Source organism: Suncus etruscus, chromosome 9, assembly GCF_024139225.1.
Source record: "Suncus etruscus isolate mSunEtr1 chromosome 9, mSunEtr1.pri.cur, whole genome shotgun sequence".
Classification (NCBI taxonomy): domain Eukaryota; kingdom Metazoa; phylum Chordata; class Mammalia; order Eulipotyphla; family Soricidae; genus Suncus; species Suncus etruscus.
This window is the reverse complement of record NC_064856.1, coordinates 10549918-10574127: the sequence shown is the minus strand read 5'-3', so window position 1 is coordinate 10574127 and position 24210 is coordinate 10549918. Positions and strand designations below refer to the sequence as shown.

Sequence of the window (24210 nt, the reverse complement as noted above, 5' to 3'; positions counted from 1 at the left end):
ATTCCCCCCATCTGACTCCACTTTTTTTTTGGCCATGTACTAAGGGCTTACTCCTGGCTCTGTTCTCAGATATCGCTCCTGGTGGGCTCAGGGGACCATATGGGGATTCTGGGGATTAAATTTAGGCCACTTGTAAGGCAAGAGCCCTATCTGCTGTACTATTGCTCCATATCCCCAACCCCATTCTTTTTTTTTTTTTTTTTTTGGTTTTTTGGGCCACACCCATTTGATGCTCAGGGGTTACTCCTGGCTATGTGCTCAGAAATCACCCCTGGCTTGGGGGGACCATATGGGACGCCGGGGGATCGAACCGTGGTCCGTCCTATGCTAGCGTTTGCAAGGCAGACACCTTACCTCTAGCGCCACCTTCCCGGCCCCCCAACCCCATTCTTGCCTCTCCAGGCCACCTGCACGGAATTATCAACACCCTGATTCCATGACCCACGCACCTGCTTTCCTACCCCACATTTTGTGCCTCATTTCTTAAGCAGGGACCCTCTGGGTCCCGAGCCCTCAAGTTAGAGCAGCACCGGCCAACAGCAAAAGAACTGAGATGGCCTGGTGTCTTTTTCCTGGTTACCACAGTCAGAAGCATGACGAGAAATAGGTGAGAGGAAACTCAATGGTTTATATTATTCAGCGACATGATCCAGTGCAGCTTTGGGTAATGGAACCCAGGGTGTGGGGCTAGGGGGCGTACCCCCACATGTGGTAGGGATAGATGTGCCATCGTCAAGACTCACTGGCCCAGCCTGAGGGCCAGAGCCTCCAGCTTGGGGTCTTTCTTTTATAGGCCTCGGATTGCTCATCTGAACTATGGGATAAGCCCAAGCCTGCACCCAGTTCCTCCCCAAGTACACCCCAGCCACATGCATCCAAGAGGAGACTATTCGAGCTGGACAACTTCTCCAGCCACTGCCCCAGCCCCTAACACACTCACACACCTATGACGAGTCAATGTTAACTCAACATTCAAACCCTTGGTGGGGAGTCTGCCACTGCCCTGGCCCCCAAGGCACATGCTCTGGGAGCAAACAGCCGAAGCTGGTGCCCGTGTGTGAGTGATTCAGTGCAGCGCCTCCCCGGTCCCATGCCAGCCTCCCCGGAAGCCAGTCTGGGCCCAGCGCACGCCAGTCCTGAGGTCAGAGCCATGAGGCCAGTGTGGCCCCGCTCACTTCCTGCTTGCTGGGAGCTCCGCCCCTGGCCAGTCTGGCGGGGGCCATGCTGTTGCTGCTCCCCTTGCAGGCCTCCACTGAGGGCCCACATGGATCCTGGGCTGACACACAGTGGAGAGGTGCATGGGTAGTTTTTTGGGGGGGCAGTGATGTCTCAGTGGGCCAACTTCCCCCAGGCTTCCTGGAGCCTGAGGCCACCTCAGAGGCTATAACAGCAGAAAGGGCTATGCCCTTGGCACCTCCAGAGGCTGGGGCAGCCCAACTGTTGCCCAATCTCTTGCCAAGGGGCTCCCTGCCAAGACCCAGGAGTCTCAGGTCCTCAGTCTCTGCTCCTGTAATGAGAGGTGGGGGGCCCAAGAGACCCCTGACCCTTCATCAAGAGCAAAGTGCCCCAGAAGCAGGGGAGGGATGACATGTGGCATGATGACATGAGAGGGAGATCCAGACCCAGACTTTAGGGATGGACAGGCCAAGGCCAACAGGTGCCACGGGAGACACTGGGTTTCCAAGCCCAATGTCAGAAAACATCCCGGGGCCAGAGTGACAGCATTGGGCATTTGCCTTGTACGTGGCTGACCCAGGATGGGCCCGGGTTCAATCCTCGGCATCCCATATGGTCCTCTTCCCAAGCCTGCTAGGAGGGATTTCTGAGCACAAAGCCAGGAGTAACCCCTGAGTGCCACCAGGTGTGGCCCAAAAACCAAAAAAAAAAAAAAAAAAAAAAAAGAAAAGAAAAGAAAAGAAAACATCCTGGAAGTCAAGAGCCTTCATTTAGGTGACTGGGACCAGAAATGACGTGAAGCCACAAGTCTGGTTCTATTGGCCTGGAGATTGACCCACTGACCCAGTAGTGCGGTGGAGGGGACACCCACAACAACCACCACTGGGAAGGGCCCCGCTCAATTGTCCTCATCCACATCAGCAGCTTCATCACACCATGTATATGTGAGCGGATGCCAAGAGAGACCCTCTCAGCTACAAAGCAGTCAGACTGGCTATGGGCTCTTAGAACAAGGGCAAGGAGCAGTAGTATGCACGGAGAGCAAGCGGGGTCCAAGACAGATGATGAAGACCTTGATCCAGGGGTCCAATGGGGAGAGGGGTACGAGTGGTGGTGAGAAGCCCTTGCCTTTTAGGGGAGACAGCTGCTGACTCACCTAAAGCCTTAGCCTGAGGTGTAGCTGTCCTGGCTGGCCCTGGGAACCCCACCACTCACAGCACTCACCTTCCACTCACTGAAGCCAGGACAGGATGGTGGGGTTGAGCCCTGGGGAAAAAGGGAAGGATGCACCAAGGCCAGGCAAATAAATATGTGTATGGGGTCGAGGTGAGGGCGCTCTGCACCCTCCTTGCACAGCTCCTGCACACAGGTCTCAGAGGCCAGGAGGGGAGGCAGGAGGGAACCCTACTAGAGACTCTGGCTAGCAGTCTCCCTCTGCTGGGCCAGGATGTGGGGCCACAGACACCTGCCTTTTCTCCTGACTAGAGCGTAGGTTCAGAGGGAGCTTCTGGGGACAAGCTGCCATCTGGCCTTCAGTATCTTGCTCCCTGCCCTAAGCCCATCACCTGCAGCATCCATTGCACTCAGGGCCCTCCAATACCCTTTTGTGTGCAGTCCCAGCCTCCCTGTCCCCAACCCCCATATTTACAACCATGGCACCTACCCAGGGAAAAGCCAGGGAGAAACAGGCCCTGACTGAGATCAAGAGAAAGTGGCCTGGACTGTCCTGCTCCGGGAGAAGAGGTCAGAGACCCTGGTGGATGTCTCTGGTCAGTACGCATTTCCCTTCCTCTTCCTCCTCTGCAAGGGGGAATCACAGCTCCCCACCAGCTGCAGGAGCAGCACCCCTCCGGATCCTGTACCTCTTTTCATAAGACAGCAAGACAAATGAGACCCAGAGGCATCTGGGACAAATGCACCCCCACACTGGCGTTCCTGCTTCTCATTCCTTTGCTCCTCCATCTTGTTTTCTTGGGAGCCATGTGGGACAGCACTGCTAGTTCTGTGCCCAGGGATCACTACTGGCAGGGTTTGGGGGACCTATGTGGTGCTAGAGATAGAATCTGGGTGAGCTGTGTGCGAGACAAGAGTCTTTACCCTGGTACTATGCCTTTCGTTTCTCCTTGGCATTTTTTGTTTTGTTTTGTGGACCACACTTGGCAGTGCTCAGGGGTTACTCCTGGCTCTGAGCTCAGAAATCGCTCCTGGCAGGCTGGAGGACCATAGGGGATGCCGGGATTTGAACCACCGTCCTTCTGCATGCAAGGCCAACACCTTACCTCCATGCTATCTCTTAGGCCCTCCTCTGCTTTTTTCTCTCTCTACCATGAATGTAATACTTATAAAATGAGGGGGAATAAGATGCATTTCTTTTTCTTTCTTTGTTTTGGGGCCACATCTGGGTGTGCTCAGAGCTTACGCCTGTCTCTGTGCTCAGTGATCTCTACGGATAGTACTTGGGAGACCTTAAAGGGTACGTTTTATTTTTTTTAATTTTTTTCTTTTTTAATTTTAATTTTTTGGTTTTTGGACCACACATGGTGATGCTCAGAGCTTACTCCTGGCTGTGGTGATGCTCAGAGCTTACTCCTGGCTGTGCACTCAGGAATTACTCCAGGTGGTACTTGAGGGTCAACATGGGATGGCAGGGATTGAACTCAGGTCAGCCATGTACAAGGCTAATGCCCTCCCAGCTGTATTATCGCTTGGGCTCTCTGAAGTCCATTTCGGAAGAAGCTCTACAATCCTATGAAGGCTCACAGACCCACAGGGATCTATGGGGGATCCTCTGCTTGGTTGGAAGGGCTGAGTGCAGGAGGGTGTGGATGAAGAGCCCCACAAGAGAGTCCAGGTGCAGCCTGGTCCTCAATGCCCAGGTCCAGCCTTGTGACCAGGGCAAGGGGCTAAGAGGTGAGGGACCAGCCCTTGCGGTACAGGCAGGGGGTGTTCACCCCCTATTCTGAAAGCGGGGCTGAAAATACTGAATCCAATGGGAGTCAAAGACCCAAGGCTGGAGGAGCCTAAAAACGTGCCGGACGCCACACAGCTCCTGTCGGGCTCCCTCCCCCAGCCCTGCCAGGACCTGTCCTGCAGGAAGACGGAAGCAGGACCCTCGGCTGTAGCTGTCTGCTGGTGCTGGCTTCCTGTCTGCCGGGAGGTGAGTAATGTCCGCTCCCCACCCCCAGGCATCCCTTTGGGAGGCCAGGCCTCACATTTTCCGTTCAGGAAGGGGCAGAACATGAGTCTTGGTAAAGCACATTCAGGGGAACAGGAAAGAGTGGACCCCAACCTGGCCTGATCTTACTGTCTGTGGCGATGACTCTGGCCTGGTCTTGCTGGCTGCAGTAGGGATCCTTGCCTGGCAAGGGAGCCAGCACTGATGTACCTCGGTACGTGTCCTTGTTCTCATCCTCGGTAACAGTGCCAGCTAGAGGCTCCTCCAGGCCTCCTCTCACACACCCTTGAACGCCATGCCTGGGCTAAGTGTATGTCTAGGCTCCAAGGAGGAGCCCCGAGCACTGCCTCAGAGGGATGCTCAATGCCTCAACCTCCACTTAGCAATACCCAGGTTGATCATTCATGATCTGAGATGCCAGTGAATAGGTGGAGAGAGCTAGCTGCCTTGGAGTCCCTTGCTCACCTCTGGGGAACCCCACCCATGACCTGTCTGGTGGAGAGGAAAGGGGAAGAGATCAGAGTCCTCTGTTCTCCAGAGGAAGTGCTGGCCAGTTCCCCGCTGGGAGCACACAGTGGCTTGGGGAGCAGGAAGCGGGGGTAGTGATGGTTGGACATGTGGATGGAGAGATGGATGCACAAGCAGGAGCTCCTGCTGGGCCTGAGACAAGCCCCCGGAGGAAGAGCAGACCTGCTGAGAACACACCTCTGCTTCCAGCTCAGGACAGGCTCAGCCAGTATCCATGTCTGTTCAAATGTGGAAGTGGGAGTCAGAGAGACAGCACAGGAGCTAACGCAGTCACCGCAACTCCCTTCCACCAGGAGTGACGCACAAAGCCAGGGGTAACTCTGAGCACTGTTGGATGTGGCCTCAGAACAAAAACAAAACAAAACAAAAAGTAGAAGTGAAGAAGGAGGACCCCCATCTACCAGTCCACTGTGAATCTGCTGTGAATTCAGCTAAGCTGCGGTCCTGTGTGTCAGTGGGTGAGAAGCCCATGGGCGAGGCCTTGGTAATCCCTTTTTGGACCACACCTAGCTCTGCACTCAGGGATCTCTCCTGAAGGGGCTGGGAGACCATAATCAGTGCTGGGAATTGAGCCAGGAAGCAAATGCCTTCCTCCTGTGCTATCATTTCTCCAGACTGTGCCCTGCTTTCAGGCTTAGGAGTTCAGACTGGGGCATCCCCAGAAGCAAAAAGCCCAACTGTCCTCCAAAAAAGGGACAGGTCTGTGTCCCCTCTGGATGGGGTCCTTGGGGGTAGCTCTCAACCAAGTTGAGAAACCATGGTTTGTTTTGTTTTGGGGCCACATTCAGTGATGCTCCAGGACTTGGTTCTGAATACATGCAGGGATCACTTCCAGCAGGCTCAGGGGTCCATGTGGGATACTGAGAATTGAACTTGGGTTGGTTGTGTATGGGGCAAGTATACTATTACTGTACTATCCCTTGGGCCCCTCAAACAGAGCATGTTTGGTCCTTTGTCACCCACAGCCATGATGGCCAGCAGGTCCACTCAAATCAGCCACTAGTCCATCCCCTGAACCACCGAGGTACAAGACACCTGGCACCAAGCACCCCAGGGGTTGGCAAGCTCAGGGAGATTCCAGAGAAGGGTGCATGCACGGCACCCTGGAAGGTGGGAGTGGGAGACAGAGCCCAATGGAGCACCAAACTTTGAATAGAAGTGGGAGGGAGTCAGGGCAGTGAGTTCTGTGCCTTCAGGGAGGGTATCTGGGGCAAGGCAAGGCCTGGGTCTTTCAGCTGAAGCCCCTGGGGCATTTGCTGCTCTGGACAGTTCCAAGGCTCTCAGCTGCGGATTGGCAGCAGACTAGGCAGGCCCACCAGGCCTTCTAGAGGCCCAGACCCCTGCAAGTGGGTCAGTTAAGCACTTGGGCCTTAGGATCACCAGTGACTGAGCTGACGGACTCATGGATACTATCCCTGCCTCCAGCCATGATAAATACCTGCCCTGCCAGCCTCATGCTCAGCCCAGTCCCCCAAGTCTACCACCAGGAAGGAGCTGGGCCAAATCAGGCCCCGCTCTCAGCCTCCTCCAAATGGTGAGCCACTCTAGGCACTGTCGCGAGGAAACTCCCAGCACTTCCCTCTGCCTCTCCTCTTCCCTGGCCCCACCCCAGTCTCCACAGGAAGTCTCTCTTCAAGGGCGTGAGGAGCTCATGACTTTGGGGAGCAGGAGCAGGAGGGGGTGTGTGGGCCCCATATGGCCTCTAACTCTGGGTTTCAAAGCATTCCAGACTCTTGCCCTGGTCAAGTGGTGCCTTAGAAGGTGGTGCACAGCCACCAGGCACTCCCCGGCCCCAAAGTGCCCCCAGCTTGCAGGGGCCCCATCTGTCCCCACCCCCTGTGGGAACCCTGAAAGGAGGCATGGGGGGTGGGGGCACTGGCAGCACAAGGGGGTCGTGCTGGCCTTACCAGGCATGGAGGCACAAAAAGCCCTTTCTTTGCCCACAGCAGCCGCACCCCACACTCCTCACAGGACCAACCCCTGGACTTCCCAGCCCCTGGCCAGGCAGTCCCAGCTGCCTCCAGGCAGGCCACCTCCCAGACAAAGCCGGATTCAGGCCTCACGGGGCAAGAGGGAGGCAGGGGAGGATTCTGCCATGGAGACGAACTTTGACCCACAGGGTGGTGAGGCTCCTACCCCCTATTTACTCTTTCAGGCCGACCTGCTTCAGAGTTAACATTACACCCCTTTTTAACCCTGCACCTCCCTCCCACATTCCAAGCCCCAACCTTCGACCCCTCCTAATGGCCGCACTACACCCCAGTTCTCTGGAGGCTCATGGATCATCCCCCACTCCCAATCCTCCCTCCCGCCACCCCCACCCCAGAAATAGAACCAGGCCCGGGTCACACACAAGTGCCAGCCCACGCCCACAGATGCACTTTACCACGGGCAATGGAGCCCCCACTTCTCCCCTACCTGTCCCCCAAGATGGCAGCTGCCCCTCCTAGGGCCCTGAGGAAGCATTAGAGGGGAGGGGACAGAGGCGAGGGCCTGTCCACGTAGCTCCCTCCCCTCCATGGGCCCAGAGTTCATACAGGACAGGTGGGACTCTAGGCCTGGAGCCTCATGTCAAGCTACAGAGGTGTCCCTGGTGGGTCCTTATGGCCCAGCCCCAGGTCCAGCCACATCACTTTCCTAGGCCTCATCCTGGTAACTTTGAAATCTGACCCGGCCCCAGAGGCTGCCAGGCTTCACACATATAGCAGGAGCCTCCAACTGCCAGTCTCGAAGGTCTCTGCCCTTCCCCTGGAGCAGCTACTTATGGGGGATCATGGCAGTGGAGTAAGCAGACTGGCTAAAAGCCTCGCAGGCCCTGGTTCCCAGGTCCCAGGCACTCACCGTCCTCTTGGCTATGGAGGTTCTGGGGGCTCCTCATCCTCTCGTCCTGGCTGGGACTCAGGCTGGAGGCCAGGTGTGGGTCAGCTGACATCCATGTGGAGTCGTTCATATCAAAATCCTCACTGCTCACGGAAGTCTCATCCTATAAGGGACACAGGAGACAGTGGTCAGCGGGGTAAACCCTAGCTCCGCACATCTGGACATGGCACCCGAGGCCACAGGGAGCCCTCCAACCCCACGTCCCCCACCCGCCCAGCCCCCCAGTGGAAGTGGCCTGCACTCTGGTTCCTGGCGGAAGCTGGGGCCAGGCTGGTGCTGTCTGTAATTGAAGACAATTACGAGGTCTCACATCCTGTGGGGCGCTAGCCAGGCCTGGCCCTTCCCTGGAGCCCAGACTGAGAGGGACATAGTAAACAAGGGTCAATGCACCCCACTCCCAGCCCAGTCCGCAGCCCACCCAGGACCAGGAAGCACAAAATGGGGAGCAGAACATGTGGGGGGGGGTCAGGGGGTGGCAAATGCATGGGCTGTCCCCACCAGCTAGCTGCCTCCAGTCTCCGGGCCTCCCAGGGAGCATACATGGAATTCCTTTCTCCCACTCCCCCGGCCCAGAGGACATTTCTGTCTTCCTCTTCCTAACCTTTGCCAGGCTTCAAAGATAGGCTCTTGGGCGGCTTCCAGAGCTGGAAAGGCCAGCCCCGGAAGTGTGGGAAAGAAAGGAGGGTGGGGAGGCAAGGGCTCCGATCCCACTGCACAGGGGGGTTTAGCTCAAGGCTCTGGGGTGCTGCCAAGGCCTTCCAAACAGCCCGAAGGCCTGCTGGGGAGGACCACGCCTGCCTCCTGGCCCCTAGCTCACTTTGAAGAGCCTTTGGCCAGTCATCCAGAACCCCTGGGGTGTGGCCCCTCCATCCAGCCTTCTGGTGAGAAGGGACCCCATCTTCTTGTGACCTGGCCTCTTTCAGGAGCAGCAACTGTGCTTGGGATCTTGGGGAAAACAGCAAGAAAAAGGGTGTCCACAGTTCCTACACCCCACACCCGGGCCTTCTGGCTAGGTCCTCTCCCTTTCTATCAACAAGTCTCCCCACAGTAAGGGCAGCTGGCAGCAGGTCCCTTGCACCCCACCCCAGACTCCCTTCAGTTTGAACTTTCTTGGGCGGCTGTCCCCGAGGCGGACGCATCTGCTGTTCAAGTGACCTGAAGCCGGCATGGGTCAGCCCCTGGCCCTGCCATTCAGGCTGGCCCAGAGGTTCCTGGCATTTATACTTCCCATGTAGCACCCTCTGCCACCAAACCTGGAGACATGAATTGGGCCTTGCCACCAGCTCTGCCCAACCTGGGGGTCCCCAACCGGCAGTCTGGGGTAGCAGGGACATGAAGGCATAGGCAGCCTCAGAACAAGACAGCATACCTACACCATAGGAACAGGAGTAACCCCCTGCCTGAGGCCCTCAGCACAGAGTAGGAGCGGAGTCAAGCTGAGGTGGGAAAGCTGCCTCCTGGCTCCCCAACCTGAGATGAAGTAGCTTGCTCCACCCCATCTATTCATCCCCCTAACACTTCCCCATGAGCCCCACGAAGGAGTGATTGTAAGCACCTGGATAGGAGCTGGACCACTCGGCTGCAGACAAGTCCATTCATTGGAATTCTGGGTGCAGGCCAATGCTGCAAGGTGATGCTGAGTGCTAGGGAGCAAAGGGAAGCAGCCCAAGGGGACAAAGGGGTAACGGGTACTCAGTCCCAGGTGGGCATGGAGGGCATGGAGGGGCTAAGGCACCTCCGCTTGAGAGGCCTACAGGGCGTGAGATGGGAGGGTGGTTGTGAGAAGCTAGGCATGGAGAGCAAGGGTGGGGGGTGCCAGGCTGTGGGGGAGGATGGTGCCTGGTCATGGGGAGGGCGGTGTCCTTCCCCACCCCACTACGCCAGGCACACAAGCCCAGACAGGGCTGTGTCCAGCTTAGAGAGAAGCGGGCAGGTTTCCACTCAACACAGAAAAAGGGCAGAGCATGCTACCCCCTACTTGCTTCACTGCAAGTTACTGTTACTGCTCAGTCTGTTCACCAGGCTGGATGGTCAGGCTCTGCCTCACTGCAGGCTGGTCTGGTAGACCCAGGGCCTGGCCTTCACCAGCAGGTGAGGAGGGCAGAGCCAGAGGGCTGCAGGCTTACAGGTCACAGGCTTCTCCTCTGGGTTCCTTACCTGGGCTCTTTATCTCTGAGGGGGTTCCACATAAACCACCTCCTCTGTGGCCTCTAGCTAGCTGTTTCTTCTCTAGTCCTGCAGAGAGACCCTGCTCCTGAGACACACCGGGTTCCTCTCCTAGAGTGTCCATTGGCCTCTATGTTCCCTGGGCCTGTGAGGCCTACCGAGTTAATCCCATTGCCCAGCAAGAAGACATGCCATGGGTCTGACAGCCAGGAGCCTTATTCACACCCTAAAAGGGGGATCATGGTGGCAGGGGACCAGCTTTCTCCCACAGTGATGGGTGAGCCACCACTCATCCATCAAAGCCTAGGCCTCTCAGACTCAGAAAACCTTTAAGTCCACCAAAATGATGCTCCCTGGTCCCCTAACCCGACAGGTCCAAGAGGGGTGGATGCTACAGATGATATCGCAATGACCATTTCCAGAGAATGGAGAGCCTCAATGTGCAGCTGGATTCTTTCTCCACATGCAGCCATCATTCTGCCCTCACCTGAGATGTGGTACTTGTCCCGGAGACAGTGGCCCAAAGCACCAGAACTGGCAGTGCAGTAGGGATGAGAAGGTGGGCCACCACACCCAGGGGCCTCCTCACTGCGTTCCCCCTTCAATCGAAGGAACCCAAGTTTCAACCAAGCCTCCTGGTAAGATCCATGGGGTACCTGGGGCCACATGCTAGCTGCCTGGCTGGCAGTCTCCCACTAGTCCACATGCATCGGAAGAGCATGTTCCATGTGCCAGGACACAGATAATGAGGGCCCAGCTCCTTCCCTCCAGACAAAGAGCTAATACTCCTCTGCCACAACCAGGCAGAGAGGAAAGGGGTTTATGGCACCTTCTCCCCAATCCTTTACCAACAAAGAGCTTATCCACAAGCAGCGCAGCCCCGTTTTGTGAGCTGTGGTTCAAAGGCAGATCCTGACCTTCTACGCTCAAGGCAATTTCTTAAAAGGAGAAGTTGGGGCTGGAGAGATAGCACAGCAGGTAGAGCATTTGTCTCACACACAGTCGATCCATCCAGGCTTGATCCAGGGCACTCCATATAGTCTCCCGGGCCAGTCAAGAGTGGTCCCTGAACAGAGTTAGGAGCAAGCCCTGAACACTGCCAAGTGCGGCACCAAAATCAAAAGATAAATAAGTAAATAAAAGGGAGATATTAAGTCTATCCGGCCAAACTTTAAACACAAGAACTTGGGGACTGGAGCAGATTTGCCTTGCACGCAGCAGACTTGGGTTTGATCCTCACCATCCTGTAAGGTCCCCTGAGCACTGCTAAGAGTAACAATGTTAAGCCAGGATAGCACAGCAGGTAAGAAAGGCACTTGGCCTTGCACTTGGATAACTCTGGTTTGATCCCTAACACTGGATCCCCTTACCCACCAAGAGAGATCCCGGAGCGCAGAGCCAAGAGTAAGTTCTGAGAAGCACCAGGTGGGGAGCAAAAACAAACAACATAAACACAACATGCGACCAACCAGAGTGTGATCCCTGACATTCCATATGATTTCCAAGCCCTGCTAGGAGTGATCCCTGAGTGCAGTCAGGAGTAACCTCTGAGCATAGCCAGGTGTGGTCTTCCCCCGAAAAAATAAAAACAAAACAAGAGGGCCGGAGTGGTAGCACAGTAGTAGGGTGTTTGCCTTGCATGCGGCTGACCCAGGATGGATGTGGGTTCAATCCCCCGCATCCTATATGGTCCCCCATGCCTGCCAGGAGTGATTTCTGAGCACAGAGCCAGGAGTAACCCCTGAGTGCCACTGGGTGTTACCCCCCCAAACAAAAACAAAAACAAAACAAAACAAGAAACAACAAAATGGGGGCCAGAGAGAGAGCATGGAGGTAAGGCATTTGCCTTTCATGCAGAAGGTCATTGATTCAAATCCCAGCATCCCATATGGTCCCCTGAGCCTGCCAGGAGCGATTTCTGAGCGTGGAGCCAGGAGTAACCCCTGAGTGCTGCTGGGTGTGACCCCAAAAAAAAACAAAACAAAACAAAAAAGAAACAACATAATGCACTAAGTTTTGATTTTACTGGGATCCCACTTCTATATCCTCCTTGTTAGGGCCGACCTGGGACTCCTCTGCAACCCACCAACCCACCAAGCTTCAACTCTAAACTGCCCCACTTGCACCGTGAGCCCCAGCCTTCAAGAAGGCACACATTTAGTGGCACACACAGCCCACCAAGCCTGTACAGAGGGGCAGACACAGCACAATTCTCAAGGGATGTGTAGGGAGGTTGAGTGGTTTGGCTAAGTCTGAATGACAGGCCTGGGCTGGGAACTGAACATCGACTTGTAGCCCCTACTCCCTCAACCCAGAGACCACAAAGGTGAATCCCACCTAGCTTTTCTTCTAGAATCTCAAAGAAACTTCAGCCTTGTAGTCAACCTAGGTTCCATCTCCAGCACAGGGGCTGGAGAGATAGTACAGGGAAGCAGAATGCTTGCTTGCCTTCCACTTGGCTGATTTAAGGTTATAACCCTGACATCCCGTAGCCACCCCCAAGCACTCCTAGGCATGACTGAGTGTACAGTCAGAATAGTAGAGCAGGTAAGGAAGGCACTTGGCCTTGTACTAGGGTTGATGACCTGGGCTCAATCCCTGACACCAGCTCCCCCAAGTTGCTCGAGTGTTCCCTGAGCACAGAGTCAGGAGTAAGCTCTGACCACTGCTAGGTAGGGCCCCAAACCAAAAGAGCATATATGACCCTCTGCTTCTGCCACCCTCCCCACCCCCCAAGAACCAGCCTGCCAGCTGCCCTGGCTCCTCTGTTCATTGCCCTTAAGATACCCCCCCCAAGCCTGCAGTCTTGTCCACCTGTTAGTAACAGCCTGTCACTGGCTTGGCACCAAACGGTCTGAGTCACTGGGGTCTCAGGGCCGTAGGGCCAACTGCTCTTCCGAAAAGGGGACTGAGACGCAGGCTGAGGGTCACAGGCAGGCGAGTGGCACCCCACCCGTCTAGGTGCTGTGACTGGGACTCCAGGAGAGGAGCCAGACAACTCTCTTATCTGCGGTCCAAAATTCATGGGCAGGTTGTTGCTCTCTGCCCAGGCACTGGGCCCTTCCTGCTTTTGCAGGCAAACCAGCTCCCAGAGCAAGCAGGGCTCTGACCAGCCCAGGAGGAGGAGAAAAGGGGAGCTTGAGGGAGGTGTGTGTTGGGGGGGGGGGCAGCACAGCTGTCTCCGTGGCGTGTAACTGTGCGCAGGTGCTATCAGTAACCTGATTAGTTTACAACTGGGGTCAATTTCTCAGGAACTGGGTTCCTGGTGCCTCTGAAGTGGAGCCATTTGCATCCTCCTGGATAGGGATCCTGGGGTGTGCCTCACACAGACATTTTCCAGGCCTTTCCTTGGCGCTGTAACCCTATCTCCACCACTTGCAGGGCAGGGGGGGGGGGGTGGAGGGGGGAGAGAAAAGGGGAAGGATTTGCTGAGAATTTAGTGAGACTGTGAGCCAGAAGCCCTGCGAGGGTGTGTCTCAGGGAAGGGTAGGCGACAGGGGTGCACTGGCCAACCAAGAAACACACCCCTCTAGGTCCAGCCCTATACCCCAAGCACACTCCTGCTGAACACACACACACACACACACACACACACACACACACACACACACACACACACACACACACAGTTCTTTCTGCTTTCTGTCTGCTGCCCCAGCTTCAATTCTGCCACCAGGGATGTAAGGGAGTGGTCTCAAGTCTAGAAAGTGGTGCTGAAGATAGTACAGTGGGGAGGGCTTCTCCAAAGCATGAGGTGGACCTGGGTTTAATTCCTGGTACCCCCAAAGCCAGCCAGGATTACCCCCTACCTAAGTGCAGAGCCAAGAAGTAATCCCTGAGCATGGGGTGTGGCCCCCAAACAAAAACAAAACCAGACTCCTCCAGGACCTGGCCAATCTCCAGACCCAGACAATCCTTCCCTGGTCTCCATGTCAGCAACACACACACACACACACACACACACACACACACACACACACACACACACGACAAGAAGGTACTGAAAGGCATCTGACACACACACACACACACACACACACACACACACTTAACCATTTCAGTCCATGGGAGACTCGCTCAATAAGGGAAGTAAAGGAACCCCTCCACCCTTGGTGACTGAGGCTGCAAGCAGGGCTCCAATTCCTGGGTGCAGGGGACTTCCCATGAAGTAAAACCTCAGGCTGGCCTGAGTCTCCACTCCTGGGGGTGGCAGGGTTCCCAAAGGGTACTACTTCACACCACCTCCTTAGTTCTCCCCCACCCCCTAGCCACTAGGGGAGGAGACCCTCCTCCTGGGGACACTCCCAGAGCATGAACACACACACACACACACACACACACACACACACACACACACACCTCCCTCCTTCCTGCATACACACCTCCTCCTCTGCTTACAGGGCACAGGCCCATCTGCGAAATGTCGAGTGGGGAAGGCTGAGGCGAGGCCAGTCACCCAGCACATTTTAAGTCTCCATGCATTCGCCCCCTCCCTTAGAGACCCCAGCCAGAGCTCATGCTGGGAGGCTACGAGAAGCCCTGTGCAGGCACACTGGGGATGCTGGCTGCCTTGGATGCCAGCATGCTGGGAGCGAGCATTTCCAACACCTTCCTACTCGTGGAGCAAGTGTAAAACGAGCTTTTGTTTCTTAAGCAAAGGCAACTGGCTCTTTTCCCAGGGCTCTGCACTAGGAGGGCCCCACTGATAGCCCAGGCCCTGCTGTGAGCTGGGGAGGGGGGTCTCCTGAAAAGCGAGGCTGGAGAGATGAGCCTGGGAGGGGGGGAGTGGAGGGAGGGAGAGAGCATGAGCACCACCTCTCCCTTCAGAGATAATTCCCTACAGGATTTTCCTTCCAAGAAAATGATTCAGTCAGACCCAAAAAGTTCTTGAGTAACATGTGTGTGTGTGTGTGTGTGTGTGTGTGTGTGTGTGTGTGTGTGTATGGGGGGGATGTCCAGCTCTACACAGCCCCAGTGGCTGCTAAGACACAGAAGTTGGTCCCCTAGTCTGCAGAACATAGCACCAAGAGCAAGTCTGGGTTTAGGCTGTTCAGGCAGCAAGGTGCTGGATGTGAAATGAGGGTCCTGTCACGCACTGGGATGCATAAAGGCAGTAGCGGGGTGCTGAGGGAGGTGGGGCTTTCTTGAAACAAGCTCAGTGTGAGTGGCGATTAGACAGGAGCTAGATATTCTTCAAGGACACACACACAGGCCCTGCTGGCTTCCCAAGGAGGGGCTCGCCTACTAGCTGGGGGTTAAACCATCACCAGAGCTGGACCACAGGTAGAGCTCTCCTTACCTAGCTCATCTGCCCCCGACTTCCCAGCCCAGGATTGCCAGCAAGACCCAGGGTGCCCCAGTGCCATCATGCCATGCCGATGGGTTTCTCCCCTAACCGAGGAGTTGCGACACACACCCCCACCCCCACCACCTCCCACTCTGGCTAGGTAAGCTGGGCCCAAACAGGGGGTTCCATCGGATTCTGGGATAAGTAGGGCTTTATCTCAGGGGAGAATCTATTTCCAGCCACAATCCCTCTCGGAGAGAGGAGGAAATCGCAGAGTCCAAACACCATTTCAGGTGAAATCAGGAGGTTATTAATCTCCCCCTCAGAGCAGACAGAAAAGAAAATCAATGTTTTAGAGGTGGTGGTGGTGGGGGGAAAGGGTTCCATTTGAATTAATGGGTTTGTGGCTTCTCCATTGATCTTCGCCTCTTCACACTTTCTTTTTGTGCTTTTGTGCTCTTGGGGAGGCGGGAGGTGGAGCGGGGGGAGCAGGATTCGAGGACAGGAGTGGGCCTCCCGGTACAGGAAAAAGGACGGTCTAACCTTAACCTTTTCCCGGGGAATAATACTAATTAGCGCGGCTTAATGAGAACTCGCCAAGGAAGCGCAGCCCGACAGGGGCCACCCCCGGACTGGGCTCCATCCAAGGTGGGGTCACAACGGAGCCCCGCAGAAAAATGCAGAATGCACGCCCCCTCCCCGGGGCCCGGACGGAGGACTCGGCCGAGCGGCGGGAGGCATCGAGGCAACTTAACCCGGGTGCTTGGGGGGTGCCCCCCAGGACCACCTGCGCGCGGCCCAGCGGCTCGGCCCGGAGTGGGCGCAACTCTGCCCGCCTGCCTGTGCCCCGTCCCAACTCCCCGCGGCCACTCTCGTCTCGGCTTCCCGTCCGCACATCCCCAAACACCCTAGCGGCCCACTTCCCTTCGAAGTCACCCCACCGCACCCGGCCCTTGGACAGACGGACGGACAGACGGACAGACGGACGGACGCCTGCCTTCCTCCTCCCCGGGACGGACGCGCGCGGGGCCGAGTCCGCACAATACCGCGGCGCGGCGCGCACAATCGCCGGCCCCCAGGACCCGCCCCGGGGCCCCCCGTACCCCAACGCACCCCCCCGCACCCCCGAGCCCCGCCCCCTCCCGCAGCCCCCCCAGCCCGCGCGTCCCCTCCCCGGCACCCATCGGCCCCCGCCCCCAAGCGCAGATCCACGGACGGACGGACGGACGGACACACGGTGGGCAGCGGGGGGCCCCGGGGCCGGACTCCGTACCTGGGCGGGCGGGCGGCGGTGACAGCCCCGCCGCCGTTCCAGCTGCTGTGGCCGCTGCTGCCGCTGCCCGGGGAGAGGAGAAGCGAGCGAGGAGAGGCGAGGAGAGGAGGAGAGAGGAGGAGAGGCGCGGAGAGGGGCTGGCACCGCCGCGGCGCGTCACTGCCCGGCCCGGGGCGGGGGTGGCCAGGGGGAGGGCCCAGGCGATCGGCGGCGCCGGGAGGAGGGAGGGAGGGAGAGAGGGAAGAGGGAGGGTAAGGGGAGGAGGAAGGGGGTACCGGGCACGGGGAGGGGAGGGAGGGGGAAGGGAGCGCGGGGAAGGCGCACGCCGGGGAGGAGGAGGCGGAGGAGGAGCTGGGCACCGGGGAAGGGGGGCGCAGGAAGGAGGCTCCCGGGGAGCCGAGGGGAGAAAGGAGGGAGGGGCGCGGCGGGGAGGGAGGGGGGAGAGAGGGAGGGGTGCCAGGTAGGGGGGAGGGAGGGAGGGAAGGAGGGAAGAGGGCGCGCTGGACAGCTCGGGAAGGGCGCGCGCTCTTAAGGGGAAAGCGCGGGGAGCCCCAGCCCCAGCTCAATCCCAAGCCCGAGCCCGGCTGGTGGAGGCGGGGGGGGGGGTGAATCTGATCCTGGAGACGACCCCCCACCGCACCCCTTTCCGACCCTCTTCTCCTCGGGATCGCGGAGGCCGCCGCAGCCTTGGGATCTGGGCCCGGCCGGCCCGGAGAGGAGAAGAGAGACAGACTACTTAGCCCCAAGAAAGTGACTCAGGCCGGCTGTGCGCGTTCGGAACTCCAAGCGCCCTGGCGGGGCCTTCGGGCCACCCCGAAGCGGGGTGTTGTTGTGGCGGGGGGGGGCTCCCGATTTCCCAGGCGGACGCGGGGCGGGTGGGGCTGCAGAGCCGGGAGAGGGCTGGGGGGACCTTGGACCCGAGAAAGCCAGGCAAGCACGTGGCGCGCGCGCTCGGGCGCCCCCCCGAAGCCCCCTCCGGGCCCCCCCCACTCCCCGCCGCGATCAAGTTCAAGCTCGGGCTCGGCGCGGCCCACCCGCGGCCCCCTCCCCTCCCTCCCTCCCTCCCTTCCCCCGCCCGCTCCCCGCGCCCCGCACCGTCTCGCCTCTTCACTCTTCCTTTGTCTCTTTCTTCCCCACCACTTGGTGCACACCCGCCCCGACGCCCCTGCGAGACCCCCCGGGCGCCCCGCGCGGGCCGCGATCACCTGTCCGCCCGCCAGCCTCGCGGGTCATTGTGCTCCAGGACCGGCCGCAGGGTGCGCGGACCCCGCACCGCGCGCCCGGACGCACGAGCAGAATCGGGGGGATGAGCCCCAGGACGCGGCGGCGCCCCCCCCCCAAATCCCCGGCCCTGGAGACACAGCCAGCATCCTCCCCGGAGCCCCCGAGGACTCTCACGGCTCCCAGGCTAGCTCTAACCCCGGGGCGCACGGAGTGGGCGTGGGGGACCGCGGGGTGCGGGGCCTGGAGACCCCCGCAACCTCCGAGCAGCCTTCCCTCTGAGCCTGAAATGCAATACACTCCCCCCCCCATAGTAAAACGAGACCCCGACGCAGAGGAAGGGTCCGAGGCGTAGTCGCCCCCACCCCACCCCTTGAATTCACTCTCCGTTACATCCATCCATCCTTTGGACAGAAGGGAAGATCAGAGCCTGTGTGTGGGTATTTTATTTTTTTAAAACAAGGATGGAGGCACAAACAATGTTGTGCCGCTGTGGGATTCTGCGAGGAAATGTCCAAAACCTAAACCAAAATAAAACAGCACCCCCCCCAAAAAAAAAAGCCCAAGAGCGACCCCACCGCCTGGTTCCATGCCGGCCATTTCCACCGACTGGACGCTACAGCTCATTCACAGGGGGACCAGCAGCCAAGAGAAAACGCGACAGCCACCGTGATTGTTTGCCATTGGAAAGCACACTGCCTTTAACCCTCCAACTTTTTTCTGTATTTTTTTGTAAAGCCCTTTTTCTTTCTTCCACTGAAAAGCTTTGCATTGTGGATGATCCGCGGCCAGCAAGGCTCCCTCTACAGAAGGGCGATGGGAATGGCACCACCACCCCACGGCTGGGCTGAGTATTTCACCCATTAGAAAGATTAAAAAAAAAGATGACAACATATCGAATTAACGGCACACAGACGTCCCCTAGCATACGCGGAAGCTATTACCTGTCAATAGAAAAGTCCCGCTTTCCTTTTTTGAAAGAGGGTCTAGGCGTGTTACTCATTAGCACCTCTCATCCTGGAAATCAAATGTGCTTTCAAAACAATTCGATGGTCCTCAGTTCCCTGTTAGAGCTTTCCATTTCCTCCTCAGGGCTGCCCCCAGACAGTTGGGAGGTTTCCTGGCCCTAACAGCCACCCATTGGAGGTGCTAAAATTTTTAGCCTCAATGAGTGGCAAAGTGCAGTTCATCCATGGAAACGGTGGGGTTTTCCATGGACCCTTCCTCACTTGGAAGAGATGATTTGGGGAACCAGGTTTGTCCCTCTCCTTGCACCTCGTTTCTGGGAACCTTTGACATCTCCAGGGCTGAGTCACTTGCACAGTGCGCCGTGGACATCCAGGCTGGAAGTTCCAAAGCAAAAGCCCTGGAAGTGCAAAGGTGCGCTGACAGCCAGGTATCCACCTCTTCTCTGACTAATAAAAGCCGGTGGGTGCCGCCCAAGAGGACCGAGCAGAGAGCCTCTCTGGGCATGAAATGTGAACTTTTGTGCCACCTCTGTCATAAACTGGCCCCAGCCTCCCTCAGTGCACAAAGAACAGCTGGGAGCCCTGGAATTAGGCGTGTATCTGTGTGTGCTGAAGCCTGCAGAAATCTCCCATCCTAATTTCTGCAGAAGCTGCTGCTCCTTGAGTAACCTTGTGCAGGTTGCTTTCCTGAGGCAGTGTCCTTGTGCCTCTGGATGACTCCCTCCCCATCCTTAAAGTGGCCACAGCCCAGGTCCCAGCCAGGAATGTCAGTCATGTCATGACCTAGTTTCCTGACTACTAATATGGGTGCCCTCTTCCAGCCTGGGTCTGGGGGGGGGGGGTCCTCAGCAAAGGTGACAGCTCCTGGCTACTAAAAGGGGCAGTCCTGCCTTTGTGTCTCCCCTCCATCTCACGCCTCTCTTGCCTCCACCCCCATGACCTGCAGACAGAGGACTTCTTTGTAAGTGGATGTTACAGGGGGCATCTGTCCTAAGCAGCTCCTTCAACTTTCACACACATACACCCCCACCCCCGCACCTCCAGGCAGATTCTTCTCAGAAATGAGAATGTCATTCCCAACTGGAGCTTGGCCTTGGGAACCTAAGGGTTTGTTAGCAGAAATGACAGAATTTTCCTCTTACCAGAGCAGAAGCTGTTCAAACATCTCAGTGCATTAAGAAAAATATCCTATTTATTTATCCCTACAAGTCGCAAGGACTGAGAGGGACTTGTTGGGTGGCCAAAGAAGAGATCAGGTGGATTGGCATCCTCCAGAACAAAGATCGATCGAATGCCCCTGTGATCACTTTCCCAAAGAGGCACAAGACATGACACCACCAGTATGGTGTCCCCCACAGGCCCTATTCCCTGCTCAGGGACTGAACCCGAATCTGCCTCTCACAGCCAGACTAGAAACTCAGAAGAAGTTCACATGGCCCCACTGCCCTGGACTCTTTTTGTTTTGTTTTGTTTCACTTTTTTTTTTATAAATTATCTTTATTTAAACACCATGATTACAAATATAATTGTAGTTGTATGATTACAATCATGTAAAGAACACCCCCCTTCACCAGTGCAGGATTCCCACCATCAATTTCCCAGATCTATCTACTCCCCACCACACCCACACCTGTACTCGAGACAGGCTTTCTTTTTCCCTCATTCATTCACATTGTTATGATAGTTTTCAGTGTAGTTATTTCTCTAACTGCACTTATCACTCTATGTGGTGAGCTTCATGTCATGAGCTGCACCTACATGGGAAAATGGGGGGAAATAAGGGTTGGGACTGAGGCAGTAAAATATTAGAAATGAGATTTGTAGGGCGGTATCAAGGTCACAATACAAGATGGATGTTATGGATATATAAAATATATGCATACAATACTATCAATAAGAAAACAAGGAGAAAAAAATTCCAGTGACTGTCCCAACATAAACCAGTACTAAAATGGCCCGCCCTCCTTCCAAAGCGCATTTCCATTAGTATAGGGAGAGGTGGGGGGGAAGCCTGAGGACCACTAAGAGACCACCTGAACCCCCTTCTGGCCATCTGAGCTGGCACCCAGGGAAGGCCTGGAGTCAGGGGAAAAAGACAAGGACGGTTGGGGGCCTGCCAAGCCTCCCAGCACTCCCCAGGCCAGGGAGCAGGGCTCAGGTATGGGGCTTCCCCAAACCCCATACCTGGCAAGAGCTGGTCTCCAGAATCAAAGAGGAAACCGGAGGCCAGATGTCTGCCCGCCCTCCTCCCCATGCACCTCCCCCCTGTGCCCTGTACTCTTGAAAGATTCCTGGTCATTAACATAACTGGTCTAAGTCCTGAAACTTAAAAGAGATAACTAAATGCTATGTTTGAGGGCCAGAGAGATAGCACAGCGGTAGGGCATTTGCCTTGCACATGGATAACCCAGAATGATGAAGGTTCGATTCTCCGCATCCCATAGGGTTCCCTGAGCCTGCCAGGGGTGATTTCTGAGTGCAAAGCCAGTAGTAACCCCTGAGCACCGCTGGGTGTGACCCCCCCAAAAAAAAAAAACTAAATGCATGTTTGAACCCTAAAGGCAAGGAAGGAGATGGAGACAGGGTGCAACAGAGTCAGGAGGTGGTGAGGGAAAGTAGAGGGGCAAGGATGAGTTCTGGCCTGAGGGTTCTGGGAAGGGACCTCTGGGAGGAAACCCATCTGTGTCTTGCTGCCTCGCCCCTGGCAGAAAAAGTTGACAGCAAGATGAAGACTTGGGGGCTGGGTTGGGCACAGTCTTCCAGGCAAAGGAAATAACTGGTGCAAAGGGCCTGGGGTAGGAGAGGAAGGGTCTGATTTTGGCTCTGGCATCAGATGAGAGATTGAGGGGGTCAGACAAACACCTCTCTAAGACTCCGTTTCCTCACCCACTAAGTCTATAACAAGACTGTGTAAGAGCCAGAGTGATAGCACAGTAGGTAAGGCACTAGCTTAGCACATAACCAATCCCCGTTTGATTCCTGACATCCCAGATGGCCTCCCAAGCACCGCCAGGAATGATTCCTGAGTGCAGAGCCAGGAGTGCGAGCACTGCCATTGCCAGATGTGATTTTCCCCCAAAATAAATTAAAATTAAATTTAAAAGACGGTTTATTGTAGTATTGACAAAGCTTCCATGTGGAAGCTAGAAAAGGAGGCAGCCTGACTGGCCATCCAAAGTGGCAAGGACAATCTCACCTACCAAGAGCCAGTCTCAGAAGCCAAGGAGCAACTATGGTGCCTCTCGAGGTCAGTCATAAAAGACTGTGGCTGAACAGGAGCAGTAACGCAAGGGGCTGAGCACTGGCTTTGCATGCAGAGTCCAGGGTTCTATATCTGGCACCGCATAGTCTCCCAAGCCACAAGCCAGGAGTAGCCTCTGAACCCCACAGGGTGTGGTCCCCAAACAAATGACAGTGATCTTTGGCCCTAGGGAGGGTACTTGCTTAAAGTGTACTGTGTGGGGAGAACTTCTCATCACCAAGATGGCCCTCAGGGGGAAGTTCCTCTCCACGAATGCATCCCAGATGATGCTGAACCCTTCCAGAGCGAAGGGGCTCACTTTCCATTACACAGAGCATGACTATCTTGTCACTGCCGATCTTGGGAGGCGAGGGAGGGAATCTGACTTTCCTTCACTCCTCTTCAAGGATCTGGGTGCATGGAAATGTGTGTCTGGCCTGTGTATCAAGCACTTAAGTTAGTTTTGTTTCTTTCCCTTTTTCTTTCATTTTCTTTTTTTTCTTCCTTCCTTCTTTATTTTTTTGGGGGGACGACCCACAGCCGTTTGATGCTCAGGGGATACTCCTGGCTAGGCGCTCAAAAATCGCTCTGGCTTAGGGGGACCATATGGGACGTCGGGGCACGGGGGATCAAACTGCGGTCCATCCTAGGCTAGCGCTTGCAAGGCAGATGCCTTACCTCTAGCGCCACCACTCTGACTTCTCTTTCTTCCTTCCTTCCTTTCCCTCCCTTCTATTTCTCTTCTCTTTCTTCATCTTTCTTCCTCTGATTCCTCCCTTCCTTCCTCCCTTTCCTCTATTCATATCCTTTGCCCATGTCCTTCTTTTGGAAGTAAAAATTTGTCATATATTTTATAATATGATTTCCTTTTTTTTGTTTGTAATGGGATTTCTTTTTTTATTTTTACCATATGAAAATCCTCTCTTCTCTCTCTCTCTCTCTCTCTCTCTCTCTCTCTCTCTCCCTCCCTCCCTCCCTCCTCTCCTTTCCTCTTCTCTCTTCTCTCCTTTCCTCTTCTCTTCTTTCTCTCCTCTCCTTTCCTCTTCTCTCTCCTCTCTCTCTCTTTTCCCTCTCTCTCTCTCCCTCACCTCCCCCCCTCCTTCCCCCCTCCCACCCCCTCTCTTGGCCACATAAGGTTTATTCCTGGCTCTATTCCTAGGGATCACTTCTGGTGGTGCTCAGGGGTCATAGAGAGTACCAGGGTCAAGTCCAGGCCAGATGCATGCAAGGCAAATGCCTTACTCATAGTACTATCTCTCCAGATAGTAATTTTACATTTATATTTAATTTTACTTTTTTATTTCATTTTTGTTTTTTCAGTCACATCTGGTAATGCTCAGAAGTTACTCCTGGTGGTACTCAGGGACCATATGGGATGCCAGAGATCAAACTAAGGTCACCCATATATTAGGCAAGCACCCTACCTGTTGTACTATCTCTCTGGCCCCTAATTTTACATTTTTATACAGCAAAGCATCTTTTTTTGTTTTTTGTTTTTGTTTTTGGCCCACACCCGGCAGTGCTCAGGGGTTACTCCTGGCTGTCTGCTCAGAAATAGCTCCTGGCAGGCACGGGGGACCATATGGGACACCGGGATTCGAACCAACCATCTTTGGTCCTGGATCGGCTGCTTGCAAGGCAAATGCCTCTGTGCTATCTCTCCGGGCCCACGGTTGTTATTTTTTTTGGGGGGGGGTCACACCCAGCAGTGCTCAGGGGTTACTCCTGGTTCTGTGCTCAGAAATCGCCCCTGGCAGGCACAGGAGACCATATGGGATACCGGGATTTGAACCACAGTCTTCTGCAAGCAAGGCGAACACCCTACCTCCATGCTATCTCTCTGGCCCCTATCTTTACTATTTTAGATTTTGAATTTTTAGTTAAAATAATGGTGGTTTTCCCTCCATACTTAAATACTCTAAGATGATTAAAGTAACTCAATGTTTTCTTCTGGGACTGTTTCTTTTTTGGGGGACCACACTTGACAGTGCTCAGGGGTCACCCCTATCTCTGCACTCAGGAGTCACCTCTGATAGGCTGAGGGGGAACCTATGGGGTGCTGAGAATAAAACCTAGCTAGGCTGTGTGCAAAGCAAATGCCTTATCCACTGTACTATGGCTTCAGCCCCTCTTCTGGGACATTTTAACTTCATTACACTGAAATCATTATTCCATCTGTAATTTATCTCCAAATAAATCATGAGGTGAAGAGCTAGTTAGTTTTTCCATTCCTTGGCTAGGCAAGCTGCTCAATTCTCTTTCTTATTCCCTTTGTTTGGGTCCCCATTCAGGTTC

General features: G+C 55.6%; 2 protein-coding genes across 4 annotated transcripts in view; both read right to left on the bottom strand.

The window, feature by feature from the left end:
• COMMD7 (COMM domain containing 7) overlaps window positions 1–24210 on the bottom strand; it is a 911502-nt gene that overhangs the window by 635939 nt on the left and 251353 nt on the right. The window lies entirely within an intron of this gene.
• Window positions 1–24210, bottom strand: part of NOL4L (nucleolar protein 4 like) — a 139822-nt gene that overhangs the window by 15537 nt on the left and 100075 nt on the right. The window contains exons 1-2 of one of the 3 annotated variants that reach the window (XM_049779184.1): window positions 16486–16566; window positions 7721–7862 (exon numbers count right to left, since the gene is read on the bottom strand). In XM_049779184.1, the coding sequence (XP_049635141.1) occupies window positions 7721–7829 (109 nt within the window). In that variant the 5' untranslated portion in view covers window positions 7830–7862; window positions 16486–16566. Of the gene's footprint in view, window positions 1–7720; window positions 7863–9314; window positions 9368–16485; window positions 16567–24210 lie in introns of those variants that run through there. The other 2 variants (XM_049779185.1, XM_049779183.1) reach the window with 2 other exon arrangements.